Here is a 25,051-nt window from a genome sequence, read left to right as displayed (position 1 = left end):
TAATAAACCTACAAGAGAAATGTGGCTTCACTCGTCTCCATCAATCCATCCAGTTTCCGCGTGCTGAATTAGGACTGGCTGATGTAATTGCATAACACATGAGTATGGCCTCTTGGGTTAGGTTTTCCATCTTACACAAAGTGGAGACAAGGAAATAGGAAATGCTTCTGGAATTGGGTGTAATTGTGACTGGCGGCGCCTAGAATTGTGTTCAGCCTGACACTTGAGGTAGTCTGCTAGAGTATAGTTTAGCCTGAAGAACGGCATGCTGGGTATAAATGAAGTCCTTTGACGTAAGCGGAGATTCTTGTGCGACTCCGAGAGACTCTCTGTGGTACACGCTGCTCGTTTGAGGATGACAGGAGGTTAATCAAGCTTTAAAGCATGAGATTACAACAGACATGACAAGCAGGAGTGAATAGATTTGGCACACTGTTTGATAGAACTGCTCAGAGAACCGTCTTTGCTGGAAAATTCATGGGCAGAAATGCTGTCAGTCTCAAAAAGACAAAAGCAAACATGTACCTAGCAAAAGTACATAAATATCAATTCCCACAATGCACCAATAACTCTGCTGCAGTAGACTTTTCTCCCCAAATTATCTAGGGAAGTTAATTGTTTCTTTTTATACGCTGAACTTCAAAAAATTATTCACCTACAAAGTTTGCATTAAGATTTCCATTTGTCCTTGTTCATAAGATGAGACGCATTCTCCCAATGCTCTATAGCAGCTGAACTCATTTCCAGATTCCATTTAGAAAAAAATCCATGGAGCCGGCATTTCAAAAGGATTTTCCACTCTCTCCACCTCAGCGTAGGGAATCTATGCAGCTGTTTATCAAACCACAGTACCGGGTTCCATATCAATAAACAGAGACTGTCAGTGCATAACACATTCTGGTAGGATAGCAGTGATATGCACTGGAGAGTGAGGAGTAGAGGGTGGGTGTGCACCGAGGAAGTCTGATGCAAGCTGCCATGCATGGAAGCCATTATAAGGATCATCATGAGGATCTCAAGAGTCTTGTTTATGTCATATGAATAAGAAAATATCTTAGAGACATGCAGCATATTTTATTCAATGGGAGCAACAGCGGTCTTGAGATGTATTATACAAGGTGCTAGTCACCAACTGTTTTCACCAGTATCTTTCCAAGGTCTCAGTGTTCTTGGAGGCATGTATTTGAGGTCAAAAATAGAATATATCCAGCTTTGAAGTACTGTCCGAACAGCATGATGCCATATCTCTACATCAGCTCCATCAAAACAATGCACTTCTCTCATAGTTCTACTGAACCAACTGGGAAGAACCTGTTTAGCTCCTGTTCATGAGCTTGGTTCTAGTGGTAATGTTGTTTAGAGATGAACTTAGCTACAAATATGTAATAGATACTTCCACAGTGAAAACAGTTTTCTCTCATAGGAGTGGTAACATGCTACCTCTTCAAACGGTTTTCACACTCAGAATCAACTTATCATGTCTCATATCGGCTATCCTTGCCATGGAATGTTTAAAGCATATATTGCTTTTAGAAAACCGACTTTACATTAAATATTAACAAACTTTTCTACAAGCAAAGTTTTGCATTTCTTTTTCAAGCGTCCTAAGTGCTTGTTTAGTGTTACAGAAAAACAGCTCACCTTCTACTTCAAGTGCAACCACAGGGGATATTGAGAGAAGAATATACTTTTCTGACAAAACACACACCTTGCTTTTCAAACAAAGTAAATAAATAAATAAATTCAGTGTTTTAGCTTCACACTTTACAGAGTCTTCACACTCATTCAAGTCAGGCACATGGAGCCATGCAACCAAAAGCAGATTATAGCAAGAGACACTGATGCAACACGCAAAGAAACAATCTGTTGAGAGTTGCAGTCAATTGATTTTTGACCACATTTGGCGTCTGCGTGGAATAAAAAGCAAGAATCCTTTAGACAGGGATATACATCATCCACATCATTTTGACATTTATCAGACAAAGGAAAAATAAGTGTTAAAAACTACTTGGAGTGCCCAAAGCATGGAATATCTACAGATATACTCAGGGAAACAGGTCCTGGACATTGTCACAAGACAGGAAATGATATCATGCTTCGACACTAAGTACTTGAAAACTGTAGCTGCTCTACTAATCAGAAACCATGCAGTCAATCATAAACTATTTATGTATAACTGCAAATAAAACTGCATTTGTGTTCTAAGATTAAACATTAATGAGCAATTTCATTTGCATTAATTTGCTCTGTATTTTTACATATATTACTGCATAGCATTTTTAAGATATCAATGTAAGATTTACATCATGAAGTCAGTACAAACATTAACATTTATTAAAGTCATACCATTATTTTTCTTGTAAATGTATGATGACATCTGAATATTTTAAAAAATGTTATACATCAAATGGTGTCTATTCGTATTTTAATTTATTTAGTTTAAATGGTATGTTTGTGAATGCAGCTTCATGGATATTTTCCACAAACCTTGTTTACTTTATAAGGTTTGTTTACTGATAAAGCCAGAGAAAATGAGGATGTGTTATTTACTATATTTCAACATCACATTTCTTTAGTAACTGAATGCTGTGAATGTCATTAGCTCTTAAAGTATGCTAGCAGTGTCAGGCTTTTCAATGACCAGTGAGGATTTCATTTGAATGAGAAAGTTAGTTTTTTTTTTTACGCATTTTGTACTGTAATTCTATGTGCAAAAGGCAGATAAAAGAAGCTTAGAAATACCAACTACAGTTATGACGAGCTTTACCTGGTTGCTTATGTCTTGTTAATGAAAAATAAAAGTGTGTTTTTTTTCTCACTATTTTTGATGTGAAACAGACAAAAGCAATTCAAATATAGCCACTTGTGTTATGGCAGCTTCAAATTGTTGGACATATTACACTTTAAAATGTGATTCTGCTTGATTCTACTGCTTCATTAAGTCATTTGTGCAATTTCTATTATATATTAAAAGAAATCCTCAGATGGACTGCATCTACATTATAACAGGTAGGTCATACCAATGCTTCGAATTAATTTTATTCTTCACGTAAGTCTTTAGTAGTTGCTTTTACATTTGTTACTGTAAATCTTACATTAAATCTCAGCACAGGTTGTAGAGCAGCTCAGTTTGAGTGTTCTGACAAGGACATGTGGGTTATGCGACAAGGAAAAGTGCAAAAGGAGGAAGGGTATTACTTGTTCTGGGTTAAAAAAAAGTGGTTAAATGCACACACCTAAGGTTCTGTTACCATAGTTAGCACCCGGCCACCGAGAGGCAGGACTGGAAGGACTTTGATCACCTGTAATGATGTTGGTCATAAAAAAATAAAAAAGAAAAAAAGAAAAGGAGGAAAAGAAGGGAAGGATGGGGAAAAAGAAGAGAGAAAGGGATCAGAGATGAAATACTTCAGATAAATAACAGGAAATAACCACTCCCAGAATTTAAGTTGTAAGTATACCTACTTAACCACAGATAGGGACCTGCATTAAAAATAAGATGAAGAAATATGGGATGAAAAAGAAGTAGCTGAAGAATGCAGATGTTTTTTATGTGTCAGTATTGTAAATATTGAATCCAAAGTCTGCATGCATTGTATGTGATTAGATTTAATCATAGGGTTTAGTATTTACTCTGAAACAACCTTAAAAGGTAAAAAAAAGTTGGAGTTAGATTACATATATTACACATAATTTTATAGTAACTTGCCACATATTTTGAAAACCCTTTTTTTTTTTTTTTTTTAATATAATTTTAGAGAAATGCGCCAACCCATTTTATTGTCAGTATAGCTGAATCAGACTGTAGGGAATCCAAAATCGTACAGGGTCACAGTAAATAATAGTTCAGAGCATACTGGAAAACTAGCTGAATTATTATATAGAAAATCTTCTATAGCCACTTTCTGTGGTGGAGAAAGAAAAAATAAAAGTAAGTTTTGGAGCTGACAAAAATAATTTAATCTCAAAGCATTATACTGAACACTGCACTCTGCTTTTAACAGAAAGAAAATATTTGCAGTAACTACTATCAGCAAGAATCTAAGATATTCAAATACTTCAGCGTTCAGACAAATATGACTTTGCTCAGGCTAAAATATGTTTGCTTTACTACTTTTAGTGTAAGTCTTGCTTTGTGCAGAAGCATTCAATCTCAAGTTTTCTCTTATTTTCTTTTATTTTTTCTTAACCATGCCAGTGTGGCCATAAAAGCACCTGTAGCTCTTTTCTAGAACTGTACCCTGTGCATCCACTGACCCTGGCACCCCTACTAGGTGGTACTCTCCTGGGCACAGCCATTCATCATGACAGAATAGAATCTGCTAGCACCAGGATTACACTAAATCAGCCTCAGTCCATCTGCAGGCAGCATGGCTACATTATAATAAGCGCTTTATAAATGGCGAAGGGACAATGATGATAATTACTAATGACTTGTACAAGGCCACATGTGTTCAGGTTTCTATGGCACCTGTATGAATACATTCAAAAAGGTTTCTATCTGCTTTCATATTTTATAAACACATCAGTCACTGATCATTGTTTTTAGCATATGAATAGACACTAATTAATGCATTTAAACTGCATTAAACATACAGGTGTTAGCCAGTTTTTGTACAGACAGCAGAAAAATAGAAGTGATGCATTAACATAAAAGCCGTCTCCACACTGCCTTACCATTGCGTGGTGTCCGTTTTCGCCGATCTCTGAAGGCTGCTCCAGACTGTAGCGCTTCCATTAGACTATCCATCACACCAGTCTCGTCTCCTTCTGTAAGAGACCGAACAAAAGAGGGAAAGGTGTTTCAAACTGGGACATTGACATAATGGGGTGATGTACCAAATAACACATGTGCATATGTGAGCGCACATATAATCCCAAACACTCAACTTATACATGACTGCTACAGCAATTAATACTCTTTGACTCAGTGAGTGTGAATAATTGATTAATGAAACTACATTCCAGAAACAGAAGGAACAGGAACTAAAAGAGATATAAACAAGCCTTTTATAGAGTGTATGAGTGTTAAGACAGAGGCCTGTCACTCAGGTTTGTCCTTTTTCTCAGTCAAACAGCTGGGGAGAAGGAAAAGTACACACAGACCTTAGCAGCTAATACAGGCAGAGGAGCCTCAGGATAAAAGCATCCACTGATGGTCATTGACAGATATTCTTTCTGTGGCTAACGCAGGGGAGCTAAGTGCTCTTTACAAAGATTTAGTGTGGAGCCGCTCGATACCCAGGCGCTCTATCATTGTTCAGTCAATGACACCAGGACTGGCCTTCGAAAAACATTCCTCCTGCCCACCGTTCAGCTGTCGAGTAGATCCATGAAACCAGAGAGTTTGAAGCAGTTGGCATAACTGAAGAGACAGTCAGAAAACACTTGAAAGTACTGTAAAACCAGTGGTATGACAAGATGTGTCCACATTATACACATGCAGCATGATACTCAACGGAAACAGGATTCAAACACAAGCTAAGGTTCTATATCTGGGTCATCTATCTTTATGCCCCAATACTAATGAGTCAGAGGGGCACCCTTTTATCATTCTGGTCCAGAAAAGACATTATTTTAAAGTAAGATCATTATGGTGACTTATTGTGGAGCCGGAGACTTGGCCATCAATTCTTTTGCATACATGAATGAACTAGCTCTTCCCTAGTGTTTACCACCAGGGTCTGAGCATGTTGTTTCTTCAGTGTTTTCACAGCTACAGCTGAGGGGAAACATCTGAAAATAAGTGGAGACAACTGCTTCAGCATAAAGCTCGATTCCCAGACAGTACAGTGATCAATCTTTTGTTACTCCTGTCTGCTGAACAAAACACTTTAACAAAGAATGCTACACGATTAATTTTGGAAAATAGCACATTTCTGCCATTAAGACAGAACGTCAGGGCTGCACATGTTTTTCCCTTCTCCAGCAATAAAGTGTACAACCTGCAATCATTCAAGCAAGAAAGAGAAGATGGTACAACTAAGAATAGAAACATGTCTTATGCAAATGTTAAAAAAGCAACACTTCACTCGTACTCACACTAATTTTGCTCTCTATCTCATTTCTTCTCTTTCTTCCTCAAGTCCTTCCCAAGGGCTACTTTGAAATCAAAGTATCTATTCCGGCTGTGTGCTGTGCTTAAAAGCAATCCCGATTAAATCAAGCTTAATTAGACCAGCTTTATCAGAACAAAACCAAAGCCAAGCCAAGTAAGTAGTGCTTATCTCAAATTGCAGCACTACACCTCAGATAGCAAGCTCATTGGTTTAAAAGGGGGAGCATGGGTTTCGCCGGCTTTGGACCTAGAGAACAATATGTTGAACTCCCAGCATCAGCGACTTCAACTCCTTATGTAGGCTACCAAGGACATTGTGAGTGTGACAGAAGGTAGAACGTGTTAAGTGGCAGGTAAACATTTATCTACAGCCACCTTGGCACTAGAAACTTTTTGACAGCTCCTTCTTCACTGCCTTCTTCATGGAGACCTAGACATCACAGGGGGCACCTGACACTTTGATCAATTTGTCCTACTTCTAGCTTAACTGTAGCACAATTCATCATTTGTAATGACCAAGACTTGGGAGCCCTAGTAGACTGGGGTTTAGGGGAAGGGCTACAGACACAAAAACCCAAAATGACTAAAATGGGAAACATACTCCCCAGTCACCTCGGAGCGCTCAATTAACTATGTCCTTTTGGACCCCAATTTAAACTTAAGCAGGCCTTACCCTCAGCAAGAACGTCTCACAGATAAGCCTTGAGACTATGAACTTATTAACGCATATGTAGTGCACCATATATTCAACAATTTGCAAAGGCAGGTAAGTTTTAAATGTAAAAAAAATAAAGCTGAATAATATTTGACTACACTTGTTCCTGTAATCCTTAGAGCAAACTTTCCTCATAATTACTGTAACACTGCCCACTTTAGCAGACATTTTCTGCCTCATTCCTTCAATTCACTCGTCTTATTTTGAGCTGTTAAACCTAGGGCAAATATTCAACCGCTTCTCATTAGCAGCAGTGGTAGATTGCATGCCGAGGAATTACAGAAAAGCTAACCTTTTATGCCCAAAGATCTTTCTCAAGAGGAAAGATCCCCTCTGCTCACAGGAAATTGCTTTCTAAATGGGTTAAGATGGGCTAAGACCCAAGACATTGACAAACCCTTCCAGTGATGAAACACCTTGGTGGGTACCTCAACAGACAGCCCCGGGGTACTTTAATGATCTTATTAAAGCTTGTGAGAGTGTGGAACACGGTTGTGGCTTTTGCACTTTTAGGTACTTTCTTAAACAGTTAAACCTTTAGGAGCAGAAATGAAGCTCTGTGAAACTCTACCTCCCACTGAGAGATGGTGTACCTGTTCTATATCTTTCCCTTTGATCCCTGCCTACCTCCACTCCCCCATTTCCCCCTCCCTCACCTGAATATCAGGTGGTACCTAGACCCAGAGGCTGTGCCAAATGTAACAGTGAGCCATGGGGATTGGCTCAGTCTGCAATATATTTACAAGCACCAGTATCACATTTTCTAATTAGGAGGATAACAAGAGCAATGTGCTCTCAGTAGGATTGGCATAAAAACTTCACACATCAGATTAGTTTTTCTTTAAGAAAAAAAAAAAAAAAAAGTACTGTAAAAGTGGAAGCAGCTGCAATGTACCACTCACCAATCCCAGGAGCAAAACACAAAGTCAGGTGTTAAGAGTTGCAAGGGAAGGACTGGGAGAAGAATAAGCCCGGACAGGCTTAGTGTCACTACTGGAGAAGGGAGATGTACATTGAAGGATAGAATAAGAGAATAAGAGAGAAAATACAGGCAACAAGAACAGAGAAAGACAGAGCGAAGAAAGCAGCAAGGGAGGAAAAAGCAAAGAGGGTTTTTGTAAATGCAGTGTTGCATGTGCTGAAGTGGGTTATTGAGAGGGACTAGTGAAGCGAAGCAAGACACAAGGTCGCAAAACACTTCCCGGATACTTGACGGTCTGAGTCCTGTGACATTTAATTACTTCTAAAACATACACTGCAGTATGCAGGCACACACACCTACACTACAGTGAAAGCCTGCCCAGAGCTTACACTGATACAAATATATGTTTCTTTGCTGCAACTAAACGCAAGTTAAAAGGCCAGATTTCTTGAGCGACGAGTGGGTAAAAGATCAACAAACATGCTCTGTGTAGTTACAGGTATGGATGCACGTGGAGGAGGATTGGAAACAGGGAAAGTGTGACTAAGAGGTACTTGTATTATTATGACTGCTCATGGATCTGTTAGAAGAAATAGAGATGTAGTCAAAACTTTTGTATAGTGGGACATTATCAAAGCCTGTGTACAAACCTTGGACAATTAAGATAAGCAATTTGCTTAGAATATGCTAAACATGATATTTTATTGTTTATTTTCTGCCAATTAAGATTATTCGTGCTCAACATCCCAAAAATTTGTATAACTACATGCTAAAGGAACAGCTGCCAAAGAGTTTTACTTATGCATTGGAGCATAAAGGCATTTACGTATTTGAATGAAATGCTGCGCTGTCTTTTTACACACCAAACACATGGCATTTCTATAATTATGCAGCAGTGTCAACAAAGGCTGTTCATAAATTCGATTTGCTATCTGTCATCTCCTGTATGTTGTTCTAGGGAGAAAAAACGCAGTGGATCGATTGAGGACTCAATTTCTGATGGCTCACATGCAGCCTTCATGATTCACAGGGGAAAGGAGAGACAAACAAGTCTTAGAATTCTAAAAAGCCTCAGTCTGGTACATGTGGATTCGTAATACAACGGCATATGAAGACATTCAATGTGCCACGAGTAAAACTAATAGCAAGGGCGTCAAGTTAACTGCAAAGATAAATAACAGAAAGTGCGACAAACAAAAGCTTTTTTTCCCCTCTTCTCCCCATAGTTTAATCAATCACTTCCAGATATCTTGCAGTTTTACAAATGTGTAGTATTTTCCCTTTCTAACCAAATTAAAGTGTTTGACATGAAAAACATTGAGCATCACAGAGATGTCTATTATCCACTACTACCCTCCCATCCTTTCCTTCCAGTGGTCAATCCCAGAGTCTAATTTGCAGTGTAATGAGATCTAATGAAAGCTTACAGGCCTTGTGCTTGATGAATTGAAACCTTTGTGAGAGAGGAACACAGAGAGAGTTTAACCTCACCCTACTCACCCTCTGTGAATCCAGTGGAGAGGATGAGAAAGAAAAGGAGAGGAGAGGAGCAACTCATGGCTATTTTTTTTTTTTTTTTCGCTGCTGCAGATTGTTTTTGAACACATTTGAGCCCATCTGTTCCCCCACAGAAAGTCACCTGTGCAATTAACCTGGACCATTAGCCGTGAAACAAAGGCCTCAGTGGAGGGAGGGGGTGCTGCTTTATGGCCAGGTGGAGATGCAACAACCACACTTTCTTTTAATCTCATGTCTCGGTTTTTTACTCTCACTTGTACGCACCTGGTTTTTCTGTTACTTTCACACCTGACTTTAGGCTTAGCCACCTAAATGTACACACAGCCACCTGCATTACTCAGCATCCCCTTCCCCACGGTGCTCGGCTGTCTGGCTTTGAGCGTGGCTGCCCCCTCCTCTCTGCCTCCTCCCCTGCAGTCCCAGTAGTTCCTCAGACCCCAGCAGACACACACCATTACTGCCACAGTCTGCACAGAGTGCACCGAGAACACAAGTGCCCGAAGGACAGCAGTCATGCACCTGTTAGATGTCTCTCCTTTGTTTTTTTTCTCTCTCTCTCTCTAGTCTCTTTCACCATCACCCTGCAGTACAACCAACCAACCCTGACAATAGTTTCACCACAATGACCCACAAAAACCTTTGTACACTTTGTCCAGATTTTCATTTGTAGGTGTTTGTGTGCATGTTTGTAAGAGGGAGGAAAAGGGGCTAAGGTGGCTAACAAAATCAGATTCACATCCTTATTAATCCTTTCATGGATTAATTGTTAATGAACTAGTGTTTTGGGTTTTTTTTTCCCTCCAAATAGCTCATTTCTTCAGCATAATACCCAGCTATTCATTGAAGTAAATTCCATTCATCAACAGTTTAACATGTAATAGTATTACATTTTTTTTAAGCATAAACACACCCATAAAGCTCTTTCCACAAACAGACCATATCACTGCTTTAAGAAAACATATCTTTTCAGTATAAAATGTAACTGTCCACTGTGGGGGAATATCATGAATCAGTAATTATATTCTGGGAAACTTCAGTCACTGAGAAAAAAATGACAAAAACCATCAGGATTAAACTGTGAACATGCTATTCCCTAAACTGTAGTTTATTAGAGGATTTCTATGTAACTACATGTTTTGGATTCATTAAACAATGTATTAGAATAAGATAATATACAATAAGACTTTATTTACCCCACAGTGGAGAAATTCAAGTATCACAGCAGCATTTAGAGTAAAGTGGGTTTAACAAATATTAGAAAATGCAATGGCACAACAATTAAGAGTTGGATTCATTAGTGCAAATAATGCAACTTTAACTGACGACTGAATACGTGTCCACTGCAGTAATGTCACGCACAAGTTAATTTTGATTTTTTTTTTTTTTTTTTTTTCACTGTTAACTCAGCCTTGTCTTTATTTACTGAATCAGCCATCCCACTACAAGCCTCCATTCCAAAGGAATTGGCAGTGGTGCTGCTACTTGCGAAGAGTGTGAGTGAGAGGAGATGGAACAATGTGGAGAAAGGCCAGTGTGTTCTGGAGATAAGACACATAGGTGGGAGCTCAGAGGTGCACTGAGTTTGACATTCATGATGCAGAGACAAACGCTGAAGTCAGCCTGGCCTGGTCATCGCAGGCCTACTCGCAAAGCCTGAAAGCAAGAGAGATGTCCTCCTGACTGTAAGAGACTGGGGAAACGTGGAAAGAAGTTGGATGTCGACAAGGGAGAGATGAAAGTGGATTAGCCGCCGTGGCGATTTGCATTCTGTGGTGGAACGAAAGCCCCTGCGATGCCCCGAATAGCTGGATGCATGAATAAGTAAACAAACAAAAACAAAAATAAACCCTCCATCTGGATGGATGCTGCCAGGCCCCAAGTGAGAAAGAGTAGGGAGGGGAGGTTGGGAGATGGGAGGGGAGGGGAGGGGAGGGGGGGGGGGGGGGTGCTTGCAACGTCGCAGCCACCACACTGTGTTTCTTCTGCTATCATTTACTTACACTGCCTGCGGCCCCCCCCTCAGTTACCATATTGCTATCACCATCTATCCACTGCTCTCGGCTAGTTTGCCCAGTAACACCACCAACACACTAGGGAAGGCTTCACCCGAGCACTGACAGATGTTAAATTGACACACTTTCTCTGAGCCACATGGGGTCAACATGTCAGGATGCCAGCAGGGCCATGGGAGCCAGTGCTAACAGCAGAGGAGATGACTGCTGCCCCTTTTCTATGGGTTCAGTACGGCTAAATTTAGCTTCAATATGGTAGACCCTTCCACTTTCAGTAAGATATCACAATACTGGAAAAGTGTTGATCATTTCCCTCTACTCTTGAAAACACTGAATGCTAGAAGTTATCTGTTTTTACCCTTTACCTCTGAACCTGTGTATATTTTCTGTGCTTCTTTCCCTGGATGTGAGACCAATTTATGATATAACATATATATATAGGATTAACATAACCTGTGGAACTGTGGTGATTTGGAAATTCAGCTCCCACACCTGTGTTTCATGTGCTGCATTTGCACTGGATGAGTAGTTTTTTTTTTTTACAAAAATTTACTGACATTGTTTCACAATTCTAATGTCTAAACACGTACAGATAACTGTAAAAAGGCTGAAAAATGTTCGTTGCTATATCTGTCATGTTTATCATCCATCTTATTATCTCCTCAGCTGCTCGTCTTCTAAAGGATTTAAGTGAGTTCTTTCTTTGAATATCCATGTTATATCATGACATACATCTTGAATTTCCCTCCAAAACACTAAAACTACTTTCATTTCACTTCTATACTTCTCAACCAGGAAATACGCTGAATAAATGCAAGGTGGAAACTAAAATTTTTCCATATCCTACCAAATAACAGTGATGTCTATTTGCATGGAACTAACATTAACACATTTATTTTATGATAATATTATAAGCTAGGTCATTTTCAGTTCAATTTTTACTTTACAAATTACAGACATGGCCTATTCACACGGGTATAAGATCACAGACAACCTCCACAATTATTACAAATCAAATTTTCCTGTAAACTAAGCACTTACACGCTATTTAAATTCCATATTGTTAATTCACTGGAAAATAAACTTACCTTCCCGCGATAAAGAACACAGGGCCTTCAATCCACAATGACGATGATCCTAGCAAGAACCATTAGCCACTTAGCGCTTACTTGTCACGCCTCTCCTCTGTTTTGATTGGATGCTTGATTGGACTAATCACAACAGTTTCTGCCTTCAGAACATCTTTCGGTAAGTAAAACTCCCATCTGATATTCACACTGGGCTAGTATTACCTGTGGATCTTAGGTGATTTGTAATAATTGAGGAAGTCGTCTGTGATCTTAAGCCTGCGTGAATCGGCCATGTCTGTAATTTGTAAAGTAAAAATTCGACTGAAAATGACCTACTTTATAATATCATTATATCATTATGATATCATCATAATTAATAGGGCTTCTGTCTATTTCTATCCTATTGAAGATGAAGTTTTGTATGTGTCACCGTTCATTAGTGAGTCTTATGGTTTTAAGGTTTTAAGATAGGGTATAAAAATTCAATACAAACATATTTACAGGAGCTTTGATATAATCTTACCTTTCTTTATTTTTTCTGCTTTGCATTAAAACACTTTTACATGACCATAAGATCACTGCATTGTGAAAAAGCAACAGTAAGTGCACTTGTAATTATCCCAGTAAGTAAAACATTAGTGCTTGTGGCTAAATTTGTCTTCATTTTTTCAGTGCTGCATTCAGCTCATTATTGCAAAGAGGTCTTGATGATGCAGGATGAAGGGAGGAATCTGAGAAGAAATATTTATGAGCGAAAAATATTTCCTTTATTGCACCATTGCTGGCTTAAAGGAAAAGCCTTGAACTGCTGGTGCCAGGCCAACATTACTGGCTGGGCATAACACAGCATGCGGTATCTTAACTGTATGGACTTTAAGCATACATAACTGTTAATGAAGGGTTGACTTGAATAAACCAGGTTATTGAGATGAAAGGTACGTCAAAGAAGCTTTGAAATGTGGAAGTATATGGTGTAAGTATAAACACACTCTGCTTCATCCATTCAGTGCAGCACAGGCTTCCCATTTTAAACCAGTGGCACATTTGGATAGCGAATACTGAGTTCTGGAATCCAGATCAAGATAACATCTGAACCAAACCCCACATGGGCTGTTTGCATCAGTGAAAGGCGGTGCTGTCTGGGGAGGCTAAATGGATTTGACAATGGGATTTGATGGTCTTTGTAGTGAGGGTAATTAGGTTTGATTGACTGTAAAGTGACTGGTGAGGTCCAGATCTGGGAGGGGAAATGATCAGACACTTGAACCACCCACAAATTAATGAGATTCAACTGTGCCTGAGCTGATTTCACCAAGGAGAAGAGGAACATTTATGAAAGCAATGGGAGAGAGAAAAGTAAATGGCAGAGAGAGTGTACTGGGTCTCTCTGTGTGTGAGACAGAGACATTCATGAGGAGATGGAGGGAAAAAGAAAACAGGAAGACAGATATCTGATGCATGTCTCACTTCCTTGATTGTGACCTTAACTTAATTAAATTAAAGATAAAGGATAAAAATCATTAAAAGCTCTAAAGTGAAATCTAATTAGTGTTCTTTGTCTTTCTGTGGAAAAGAGGGTGGCACAAAATTAAGAGAAAAGAAAAGAAATGAAAAAAAAAAAAAACATAATGCACCTCTTGACAATTTAATGCATCTGCTGCAACAGAGATGTAGGCAAAAAATATGGGAAGGACTATTCCCTGGTGCTGCCTTTAATTGCTAATGAACTGTGGTATTTATCATAGAACATTAAAAGGCTTCCCGTGAAGCTAGGCTCATTTTCCTCATACTGACATTTATTTCTGGCATTGCATTGGAAATGTTATAATCTGGGAGGATAAGTATTTTATTGTATCACCTTCCCCAACAAAATGTCATTTTGGAGTCAGTCAGATGTATTTAATCCGTGCATGTCATTTGTTTGTGGCTTATACTCTATTTCTATGTGTTTCTCATCTGTCGGCATTTTCTTATAGGCCTGAGCTATGAGGCAGTCAGCCATATTCAGGAGGCCATCATCGCCTTGAGGCAGATTCCGATTTTGACTGCAGATATAGCACAATCTAATATGCTGTTATTTATTACAATGGGTTTATGACAGCAGATAATCCTGTGTCCTTGTTCCCATCTTTCAAGGTAATGATGGAATTCACCAATCCATACTGAGGAGTTTCTGAGGATGCCTTACACTCTCTGCACTCTGGTTCACTGCAGCACAAATACAAGGACACAGGAAAAAAGTAATTTCCTCAGAGTTTGGCATTACACTGCTGTCACATCCATATGCAGATACTCTTAATACATATAGAGCCTATCACAAGCATGACAAATAAGTGACACTTGAATAAACAGGCCGAGAATGCAAAAGAATCGTGCCATATATCTTCATTGAATTCTGGAAAGGTCTGTCCTTGTTCGTTACATTCTAAATAAAACACAAAGGTCAGATTTACCTCCTAAGACTGCCTTCATTTCCCAAGCTAAGCTGAGGAATAGCGAGAATATCTTCCAGAAACATTTCTTTTATCTACTTGGGTTTCTGACCTTCACATCTCTACAAGCTATCTCCCCTGATAATATTGTTTGCCATGTCTGCTGAGCTGTGAGACACTGTGCAAACTTGGTGAGCTAACCTGTCCACCCCACCACTGCCTGTCAGCACTTGTGTATGATTTCCTTGCTGGCATTGCTGCGATGCAGGTATGCACTGGCCTACCGGCAGCTGTCAGTGTCACACAAAGCCATCAATCCATATCTGCCACTGTCATTCCTGACAGGGCTCTGCCAGCCACAACCAGTCAATCAGCTGCAGAAAAATACGTTAGTTTAGTTAAGCGTGCCCCACTCGTGCAGACTTGAACTTGAAAAATGTGTCTTGGTAAACAAGACAAAAAAAAAAAAAACAAAGTCTTGGACAAAAGAAACAAGCCTGACAGAGGACAAACACAAACTCATAACAATGTTCGATGTAAATTATCCAGCAAATGTTGAATGCGATTGCACATTTCTGTATTAACATGTAAAAAAGAAGCTGATGCCAACGCAGAACACTGAAAAAACACAACATAAATGCAGGTGCTCTATTTTAAAATTACATCTAGACTAATTTACTTCACTTACATTTACCAAATCAAATACTTTTATTTACACCCACTTTTGTTTGTTGTAAATATATGCTAGTTCATCCTCAGAGTGTGAAAGGTTGACAAAGAGGATGCATAAATAGAAGCTGCAGGCCCATCATTGTCAACATGCCAACTTCTTTCTGCAGAGAATCATAGAGACACGGAGACCTCATCCTGGAGGCTTTGCTGAAAGTGCCTAGATGTCTATCACCCGCACACAAAATAAGCCTCAGAGGGGAGAGGAGGACACTATCTTGAAATGTATTGAAAATGACAGGGACCTACAACCACAACAACAACAAAAAAACAATGCTCAGTACATCATTAATGGCCATTTTTAAAAAAGACTGAATATGTTGGATGCAAAAATACCAACTGTGAAGAGATAACTGTATTAGAGATGATTAGAACATCTTTCAATGACTATATTAATAAGAAAAACTACTTTATACCCTTTAATATTCCCACTGAGTAAGACGGTGAATATGCCAGCACTCTGCTTGGGTGTCTGCAAGCTGTTGTGAGAATGAATTGAAGCGGCTGAGTGGGCTCTAATTTATGCAATAAAAAATGATCACTTCGCAGGTAACTTTATCATAAAAACACCATCTGTGGAGCCTCTACATGTGTTTTGGGGGTTTAAGGGTCATCTACAACAATACAAGTAACACTTTTACAGAAAGTTTGCATTTTTTTAAAAAAAAGATCAAATAGAATTATTTTTGGCTCTAAAGGTAGTCAATTACACATTCAACCGATGCTAGATTAGTACAGCTGGATTACCATGTGCAAATATGATAAGGAACAGTTGGTGCATAGATAAAAAGGTACAGTAAAAATTTGCAGGTTACAGCCAATATGTTCCACATCTTGATATTCCTCAGGTGGGTAATAAAAAAACTTTTGGAGATTTATTTTAAAGTGTTTATATGGTGTAAATATAAAACAAGTTTTATCCCCATACATAAAAAAAATCTAATGAATAAAAAAGGTCTGTGAAAAGTGTACAAAAACATCAAAAACAGTCTTTTACTTCCCTTCCGTGCTACCTGAGAAAAAGCCTTGGCTAAATAAAATGCTGTTTGTTTATTCCTATGTGCCTTATGCCAAGCTGTATTGTGTTCACAGCAGCATGTGTGCTTCTTGGCTCTGTTCACAGTTTAGTAAACTTGACTAGGGTACACAGTTGACATGTGGGTGCAGACACCCGCCCCAGTATGGGGCACTGACCCCGGTGATGCCAGCCGAGTAGGCGGCCAAAGGCGATCGCTTCTCCTCACTAATGCCTTAGAGATAGAAAGTCCAGATGCTCTACCATGCTCAGGCCTTTGACACACTTGGCATGCTGCTTGTGACACTCTTTCATATGCTGCACTAAAAATACCCCCCCCCCCCATGATAAACCATCTTCTCCTGTTTTAGACAGAAGCATTAGTTTGAGTTTATTTTACAGTGTTCAACAGTTATTTCCAGTCAAGTAAAGTGATTTAGTAAATGCTGAACATCTGGTCAGTTCAACAGAATATGAAAATCCACTTAGAGCAAATTAAAACAAATGGGGTGACCGGGTAATGATTTCATAAGCAATTTCCTACATTAGGATTTCTAATATTTCACAAAGAAAACACGTTTGGCTCTGCTCTTGTCTATCTATCAGTCATGGTTGTTGAAGAAGTGTGTATGTCACAGAGCTTTCAGAGGGAGTACTTCCAAGTTTCATCAGCTGGGAAGTGGGGAAACATTTTTTTTGCTTATCTGTTTCCTAAAAGCATCTATCAGTGTCCCCTTCCCCCATCCTGGTACCATCCTGGTAAAAGCTAAATGAATTAAGCTCTCATTAAATATGCATTTCATTGTTAATCATTTGCAAGGGGAAGGATTAGGTTGCAATTTGTGAAATGACATAAAATCTATCCCCTCTCCAAAATAGCCTTTTGCATCTGCATTAAATACAATAGTAGGATCCATGAAAGTGTTTTAAAGTGATAAAATAAATAAATCCATAAAGGTTAGGATATTGACCTGTATATTCTCATAATATAATGGCCATATGTTTTCTCCATCTGTTCATGCTAATGGATTTGTTAACATAAAACAGTATATTTAGGTCAGTAATGCTGGATATCCCTTTCATGTCTGTCTGTCTTATCTACCTATATGGTTTGTGACCAAGACTAGGATTGGAATAACGACTACCGCAATAGGTTTATCAAACTGGGGATCCACTTCAGCGTTTCAATTACCCTACCGACCTTTTAAATGCAAAATTAATGTTTGGAAAATGTTCAAACATGATTAATTTATTGTAAGAGGAATTCAGTAAGTCCCTCTGTCAAACACTACCTTATTTTCATCAGCCTTCACAGAAAACACGGCTGATGCCCACCATGAAATATTGATATGAAAAGTCTCCTCAAATAACTAACTCCTCAAATATCTGAAGCACATATAGAATTTGAGAAAAGAATGGAAGAAAAGAGCTGAGACTCTCAGGCCAAGGCTATCAACTAGAGAGGACTAGAGGCAGAGAAAAGAAAAATGTGCAACGAGAAAACACTGAATATCCTGATATACGTGTTTCCAACCAAGCAGCTTTAAAAGAAGCTGAGAGAAAACACACAAGCAGAACGCCAAGCTGTTGTAACCTACAACCTGCCTCTGACTGAAGTTCAGTTCTCCATTCATAGGATCCATTTAAAGACATTCATATTTGGTTGTCCTTTCTCTGATTACATTTCACATAGCGACAAGTTAGTACACAAAGTCGACTATTCACGGTTTGATAATATGTGTAAACAGTGCAGGTAAAAACCTTGACAGGAAAAAAAAAACGAGGTTCAGCACATCTTGAATTTTTAAGTGCATTTCATAACTGCCAAGGTCATTGTGATCGGAACTGTCCAATGTGCTAGGTGTTGGTGTGGAGGACAATACTCACTATCTACAAGGCTGCAGGCAACGTTGCCCATGTCATCCTCATGTTTTATTCATAAAAGTCATATTATGGCATTCAGAAACTGAGATCAAAATCTGCTCTGGCAGAAATATTTAATATTATACCTACTACTCTACCCTTCTCCATCTGGTTAGCCCGAATGAGAGAGAGGGGTAGACAGCCTCTTTCAGCTCAGCCATGTTGGATTATTAAAAGTGAAGCTTTCAAAGAGGTCACTGCTCTGGGAGGGTGAGAAAAAAAAAATGGGGAAAAAAAATGTAGCATGCATCAATTATCCTGGAGAGTTTGTGGCATACTGAGGACTGTCTTGTCACATTTCTCAATGTGGCTGAGCTACAGAGAGGTCTTTGGCTGGCACTGACATTTAGAAGCTGGTGAATTGTGAAAATTCCAGTCTGGTTGTCAAAAAAAATGGACAAAAAGACCAGACTGATGGCTTGCAAAGACCCTTCAGGCTTGAAATTCCGTCTCAATGTCATTGGCATAGCTAGAGACACGCATCTAGCTCTGTCCCTCTAATTTTCCATGTCTGAACAACAGCAGCTCACACTGATCAATACACAGTTTACTACCATGGCTGGACGATAGAGTAATTCAAATGATTCACATGATAAATATAGCAAATTGCCCGAAAGCAAGGAACGAGACTGAAATAGAGATAATTTTCTGTCATTTAACTTGTGCTTGACCAGTGAAAAATTAAAAACAACAGGAAGGGCATGTCATGACTGTAATCTACAATCTACTCTCATGCTGTTTACGCTCAGCTTTCTGTCCTCACATCAAACCACATGCATCATATAACTATTGTGCCCATGCATATTTAAAGCACCATGTGACTTTCATCACTAACTTTTCGTCAGATTTGTAAAACTTGAGTGATAGCAGTCTGTTTGTTTACATACCAAACCGAAATGACACTCGGGCCTTTTCGGAAATTTTGTCGCGAAGCGCATTGTGGGATTGGGAATTCCATGCAACCGCAGCAGTAACAAACACTGAGACAACAAGCAATGAAACCATGTCCGCTATTGGGTCAGAAGAAATGGAAGGAATCAATCTAAGTCAATTGTCATCTTACAAAATGGGTTGTGTGATTGTGAAAAACAATACTTAGACATCAGTTTAATGGCATTTTTGGAATAAGTCATTGTGTCGGCTTATCATACACACCTTGCAACTGTACAGGGTATGGCTGGACCCTCACCGTTTACTTACAGTATGTGTATGATAAGCCAATACAATGACATATCACTCAGGTTTTACAAATTTGAAGAAAAATTATTGATGAAAGTCATACGCTGCTTTAAACAAAATCTTTTGCACATGAATTACAGCACTTGTGTCTATTACCTGAAGATTTTAAAATGTATTATACATGTACAAATATTGGAGAATTACAACCCAGCATGAAGCGTTGCCGTGCATATGAGCAAACGGACAAAAAAACAAGCTAAAAGTAGCATAATCTGTCTTTTGTTTGGAGAGATTGTATCAGCTATGGGAGTAACTATAAGATTCCTTCACAGTTGAAAAGATGACTCCCCCCCTACTCCCACACATTATCCTCTTCCTTCCGAGTTCAAATCCGTGTGAAGTACAATTCCATGAAACCCCCTCTCCATCCTCCTGTTCTCCTCCAAACTCCCCATCCGCCTCCTCGTCTCTGTCTCTTAGGTGGCACAGGGAGAAGTGGCATACCTTTGTTCATGTCAATCAGCTGCTTCTTCTTCTGCTGGCGCTCCTGCTTCTCGCGCTCTGCTTTCTCCTTCGCCAGCTTGGCTCTCTTGATCTTCTCCTCCATCTCCCTCTTCTTGTGGTTCTCCTTCACTGCTTCCTGATGAGGCACACATACATACACACACACACACGCACACACACACACACACACACCCAAAGATAAAATCAGAATCCGGCTTCTGCCACCATCACTCTTTTAGTGTCTTCACTACTGTATAGTGTTCAGAGGCAGCAGCATGCCATCAGCAAATTCTTATTCTGAGAAGGTTTTGATAGTTAAAGATAAGCTGCCGGAATAAACAATATATCATGCCTTGTGTATGGGCTTTTTTTTTTTTTTTTATAACAACCCCATTTGTCTGTTCGCCTCTGCACTGCTTTACATATTTTCAGTAACACAGAAACGATCCGTTGTCAATAATGCATTAATACAGCACATTATGCATATATAAAAAGGCTGATCATCAGACATATGTCCCATGCTAGCATATTTCCTTTGACAATATGGGGGATCGAGTGTATGAGAAATGAAAATGTAGCAGCAGTGTGACTGTCTCTGAGGAGGGAGAAAGATATCGTCCTCCTCCTTTTTCGTGACCAGCTGAAATGTCAGGAAGGAGTCAGAGAAAGAGAGATAATCAACAGTACAGATTCAGCCTTTACAAATGTGTTGATTTATTCTTATGCTGACCTAGAGTCCGACGCAACCGTGTGACCTATGGATGTAACAAAATGTTCTCTCCTCCCAGGCCTGTAGAGCAGCCTTGACAGGATGTATAACAGGTGTTTGTCAAGTGTGACAGGTCATATGTGCATCATGTATATGAGTGCACGCTCTTATAATAATCGCAATGTCTTTGCGTTTGCTAATCTGTGGTGTTTCCTCTGCATGCATACAATATGTGTGTGTGACAGTAAGTGAAGGCATGGCCGTGCTCTGATATAATAAGTGGCGACAGTAGACCCCCCCCCCCCTTCCCATCAGATGCCCCTGTGGTCCTGATGTGTGTGCCGTGTTGGCAGCTAAGACAGAGGGATTATAGGGATTGTGTGGAAGGAACAAGGAAAGAGCAGCTCATCATGCCAGTCAATAGTAGAGCTTTACTCCATGTCCAAGGACACAAGCCCTCATTGTCACCGTCTCCTTGTTGGATGACAAGGGCAATGAGAGAGAAACAGAGAGGCAGAGAGAGAGGATGGAGAGGATAATGGAGAGGTCAAGTAAGGTTGATAAAGGAAGCATACGAAGGAGAGAGGAGGGGAAAGAGAGACGACCGTAGACGAAGGGAAGTGACTGTATGAATATGTTTTTGTATTGTGAATAAATCATATAATGACATATAAGACAAGATGTTCTTTAGCTAAACCAGTCCAGCTGAACCGAGAAGAACTACCAAGAAGAATGATGACCTGAGCAAATAAGAATCTACACAGACATAAGGCAAGATGTTTTTTTCAGTATAAAAGTCAAGTCGGTCAAGTTAAGTCAGTCTGTCCTGTGTGTTCAGTGATGAAAGTTACCATGAACTTTATGATCTTATTAGTGATGTTAGCTTAGGTTCACTGAGGTTGTCTATTGAAAGTAAAGGAATCTGGTCTTGAGTAACTTGTAATGTACTAGTTCTATTCTGAAAACATAAATGCCATAAACAGCATGGATGAATGGCAAATTACATAACTCCGGGGTGTCTAAAATACTGCCCGTAGGTCAAAACCAGCCCACCAAAGGTTCCAGTTTAATTAGAGTGAAGAGTGTAAAACTCATTTAAGTTCCAAACTTGTAACAATATTATACCTGTTACCAAATGGTTTGGAGATCCACTGTAATCTGAATGCACATGTAGAAATGATAAGTTTAGGCATAATATTGTTAAAATCACATTTATTTTTCTTAAGAAATTTCAAGTTGCTCAGGTTTTCCACATTTGTTTTGTGAGAGGAATGTGAATGCAAATAATTTCATAATTAAATTTTCCTTATCTTACTTTAATTTTACTATTTTGCACTAAAACAAAGAAAAACATTTTATTTATTATTTTATTGGTCCGGCCCACTTGAGATCAAACTGAATTAAATGAGTTTGACACCTCTGACATAACTGATAAATGGTAATGAGTCTGTTGAAAAAATATTGAATTATTTTCCAGTGATGTTCTAGAAACAAACTAGCATTTATTGTATCTTGCGCAAGTTCCTAAACAGCAAGGTTCTGGCAAGTTTGGTGGGAACATATTGAATTTTTTCTACGTAGGATTTGGAATAAAAGATGATGACGGACAGACAGACATGCTAACCGGTATATCCCTCTGCATTACACCCCAGGGAGATAACAAAAATGAATTTTGTCTACATCCTCTGTCTAGTTGTCTTCATCTTGGACATAATGCCGATGCAGTGTTCACAATCTGCATCATAAATTGAAAAATAAATTATGCAGATTACAAATAAAATCCTGCCGGCAAAACTTATTTTAAACAAACAACTGATTCTGACTGTAAACATGATTATGCAACATAATCATATTGCTCTAATCAAACAGCACCACTAATTACCATAGTAACAAATATGCTTTTACTCTTCTCTTATTTTCCCTTCACCACTTTGACAGCCCCTGTTCTGCTGTTGGCAACAAGTGATCGTATCAGGTCTGATTTTCTTGGCACCCCTGTATACTGTAGGAGGACATACAAGAGATAAACAATTCCCATGAGATGTGTTTTCAAAAATAATCTTCAGTGCGGAAATCCAGATTTAAACCGCACTGGAACAAAATACAAAAGACCTGGTTCCCCTGAAATCTGATCAGATAATGCGTGAGAACTTCAAAATGTTAAAAAAGATGTCTAGAGAACAAACACACACACATTATATATATATATATATATATATATATATATATATATATATATATATATATATATGGAAACTCATTTTGTTCCTTGACCATCATTATCTACTTAATATTTACGGTATAACTTCAGGTGACTATGGAAACAAGTTATTTTGGACCTTCATATTCAGTCATCTGTCCCTCAGTTTAGACCTTAGTGTACTTGTAGTAATACACAAATGAAAATAATCTACAAATCTACAACTTCTGCCCTTCTAATTGAGTTAAAGAATATGTGACATCTGTAATTTCACTGAGAGGTGCACATGATATATGCCAGCTTTATTTCATTCTTGGGTGTTAGAGATATCTATTTAACCATCATTGAAAATGTCCTAAAAAAGATGAAATGATGAAAGCAAAATGAGTTTTACTGTTAAATGCATATTAATATTGTTTTAATAAAAAAGGAATATGGTGAGGAGGCACTTGGGGAGATCTGAAAAGAGTGTTTACTCAAACAGTTCCCCAGGAAAGAAAAAAAAAAAAAAATCAATTCCAGCAGTTAAATACAGTCACATACATTTATGGATAAAATATGGAGCATAAAAATCTAAATATTAGACACAAAAAAGAGAATAGTCTGAGGTGAAGTAGAGTCCTTTCTGCCAAAAAGGTCATGGCATTAACCCTGTGTGATTATCTGCACAAGATACTGTGTCTCTTTTGGTCAGGACACAGTATAATAACTGTTAAATAAAACATGGACACCCTATAGTCCAGAAGCCGTGTTTTGTGAAGCCTCCCTGAAGCCCTTTAGTGAACACAATGCACTGAAAGCTTTCCACAATATGAGGGGATGTGTACATTCAAAGAGAGACTCTCTTACATTTTCAATAAAACGTGTGGCTTTGCATATCAACACTTTAATGTCAGGTGAAGTTGTTTACCACGCTACGGAGTGACACATCCGCTGGTTAAAGGAGACCATGCGATAAAGTGACTCACATACATGTCACACTTATGGCCTCTAGTGCGTTAGATAGGGCTTATAAGTACTACTCTATCTATATGTGGCTGGAAACTGAATGCTGTGCAACCTATAGGTCCAATCTGCCGACAAGGGCCAGGCAGCTTTTTCCGTTTGCAGGTCTGTTTTTTAAATAATTCATGAAATGCGTTTGCTGTTCTTCCCTGACCCTGCACAACACAATACATCTCCCACGGCATGGCTCCTCTCCCATGCATACAAGTTTGCCAGTCCAATGAAGGAGTGATGACTATTTCCAACTGCTCAGTTGCACCAATGATCTCACACAGCGAATGTCACTGCTATATCTCATTTGAATTTTACAAACACTACAGCGCCTGGGCTTTAAGCAGCAAATGTGTTTATTAGCCATCTGTTACACTGTTTGCCAGGATGTGGAGGGAAATGGCTTCAAGAAGTTATAGGTTACAGATTGTGAGACTTCTGCTCTGTACTGTAGATGTATTCCCATATTGATGAGTGACCTCCAAAATCTGGTGAAATGAATTTAATGACTGCGCCATGCTAGTGTAAGTAAAAATACTCAACTGAATAACTGACAGTGATTTCAGCATGATCGTGGTGTGAGTGCCACTGTCAAAGCATCATCGTTATCAGCATGATTATGATAATTTGTCATATTGTGAAGGAATTAACAAGCTTTAGAAATATCAAATGGGCTCAAAAGTGGACAGATGTGCCCACATACAGAGGCACTCACACAGAAGTCATCATTATAATCTTGTAGATGCTCTGTCTTGGTATTTTGTGAATCCAGTCCGGGTCTGTTGGTCTTATTAGAAAGTCACACAATTATCTAGAAAGACTGTTGGCTCATCCCACCACATTTGCTGTGCTTTGATAACCAATTAATGGAAAAATCCTTATGCCCCATGCTCCTGGTCAGGATTACACACACAGACCCCGCGATTGCATTTCACTCGTACTCTGTATATACCAGCAGCATTAAATTAACAAATTGTTAGCCTCTCAGAATACTGACTCCATGTTCTGAAATCAAATGATATTTCATCGGCCACAGCAGAGAAGTGAATGGGTCAGGAGTGAGACAGGG

At 39.0% G+C, this 25,051-nt stretch overlaps 1 protein-coding gene across 2 annotated transcripts in view; it reads right to left on the bottom strand.

Moving 5' to 3' along the window:
- Positions 1-25,051, bottom strand: part of diaph2 (diaphanous-related formin 2) — a 428,253-nt gene that overhangs the window by 46,776 nt on the left and 356,426 nt on the right. For both annotated transcript variants that reach the window (XM_030144879.1, XM_030144880.1), the window contains 3 exons: positions 20,078-20,213; positions 4,678-4,770; positions 3,237-3,302 (listed from right to left, as the gene is read on the bottom strand). In XM_030144879.1, coding sequence (XP_030000739.1) covers positions 3,237-3,302; positions 4,678-4,770; positions 20,078-20,213 — 295 coding nt within the window. The remainder of the gene's footprint in view (positions 1-3,236; positions 3,303-4,677; positions 4,771-20,077; positions 20,214-25,051) is intronic.

The sequence above is a fragment of the Sphaeramia orbicularis genome, chromosome 10 (genome assembly GCF_902148855.1).
Source record: "Sphaeramia orbicularis chromosome 10, fSphaOr1.1, whole genome shotgun sequence".
NCBI lineage: Eukaryota > Metazoa > Chordata > Actinopteri > Kurtiformes > Apogonidae > Sphaeramia > Sphaeramia orbicularis.
This window is presented reverse-complemented; position numbering and strand designations above follow the sequence as displayed.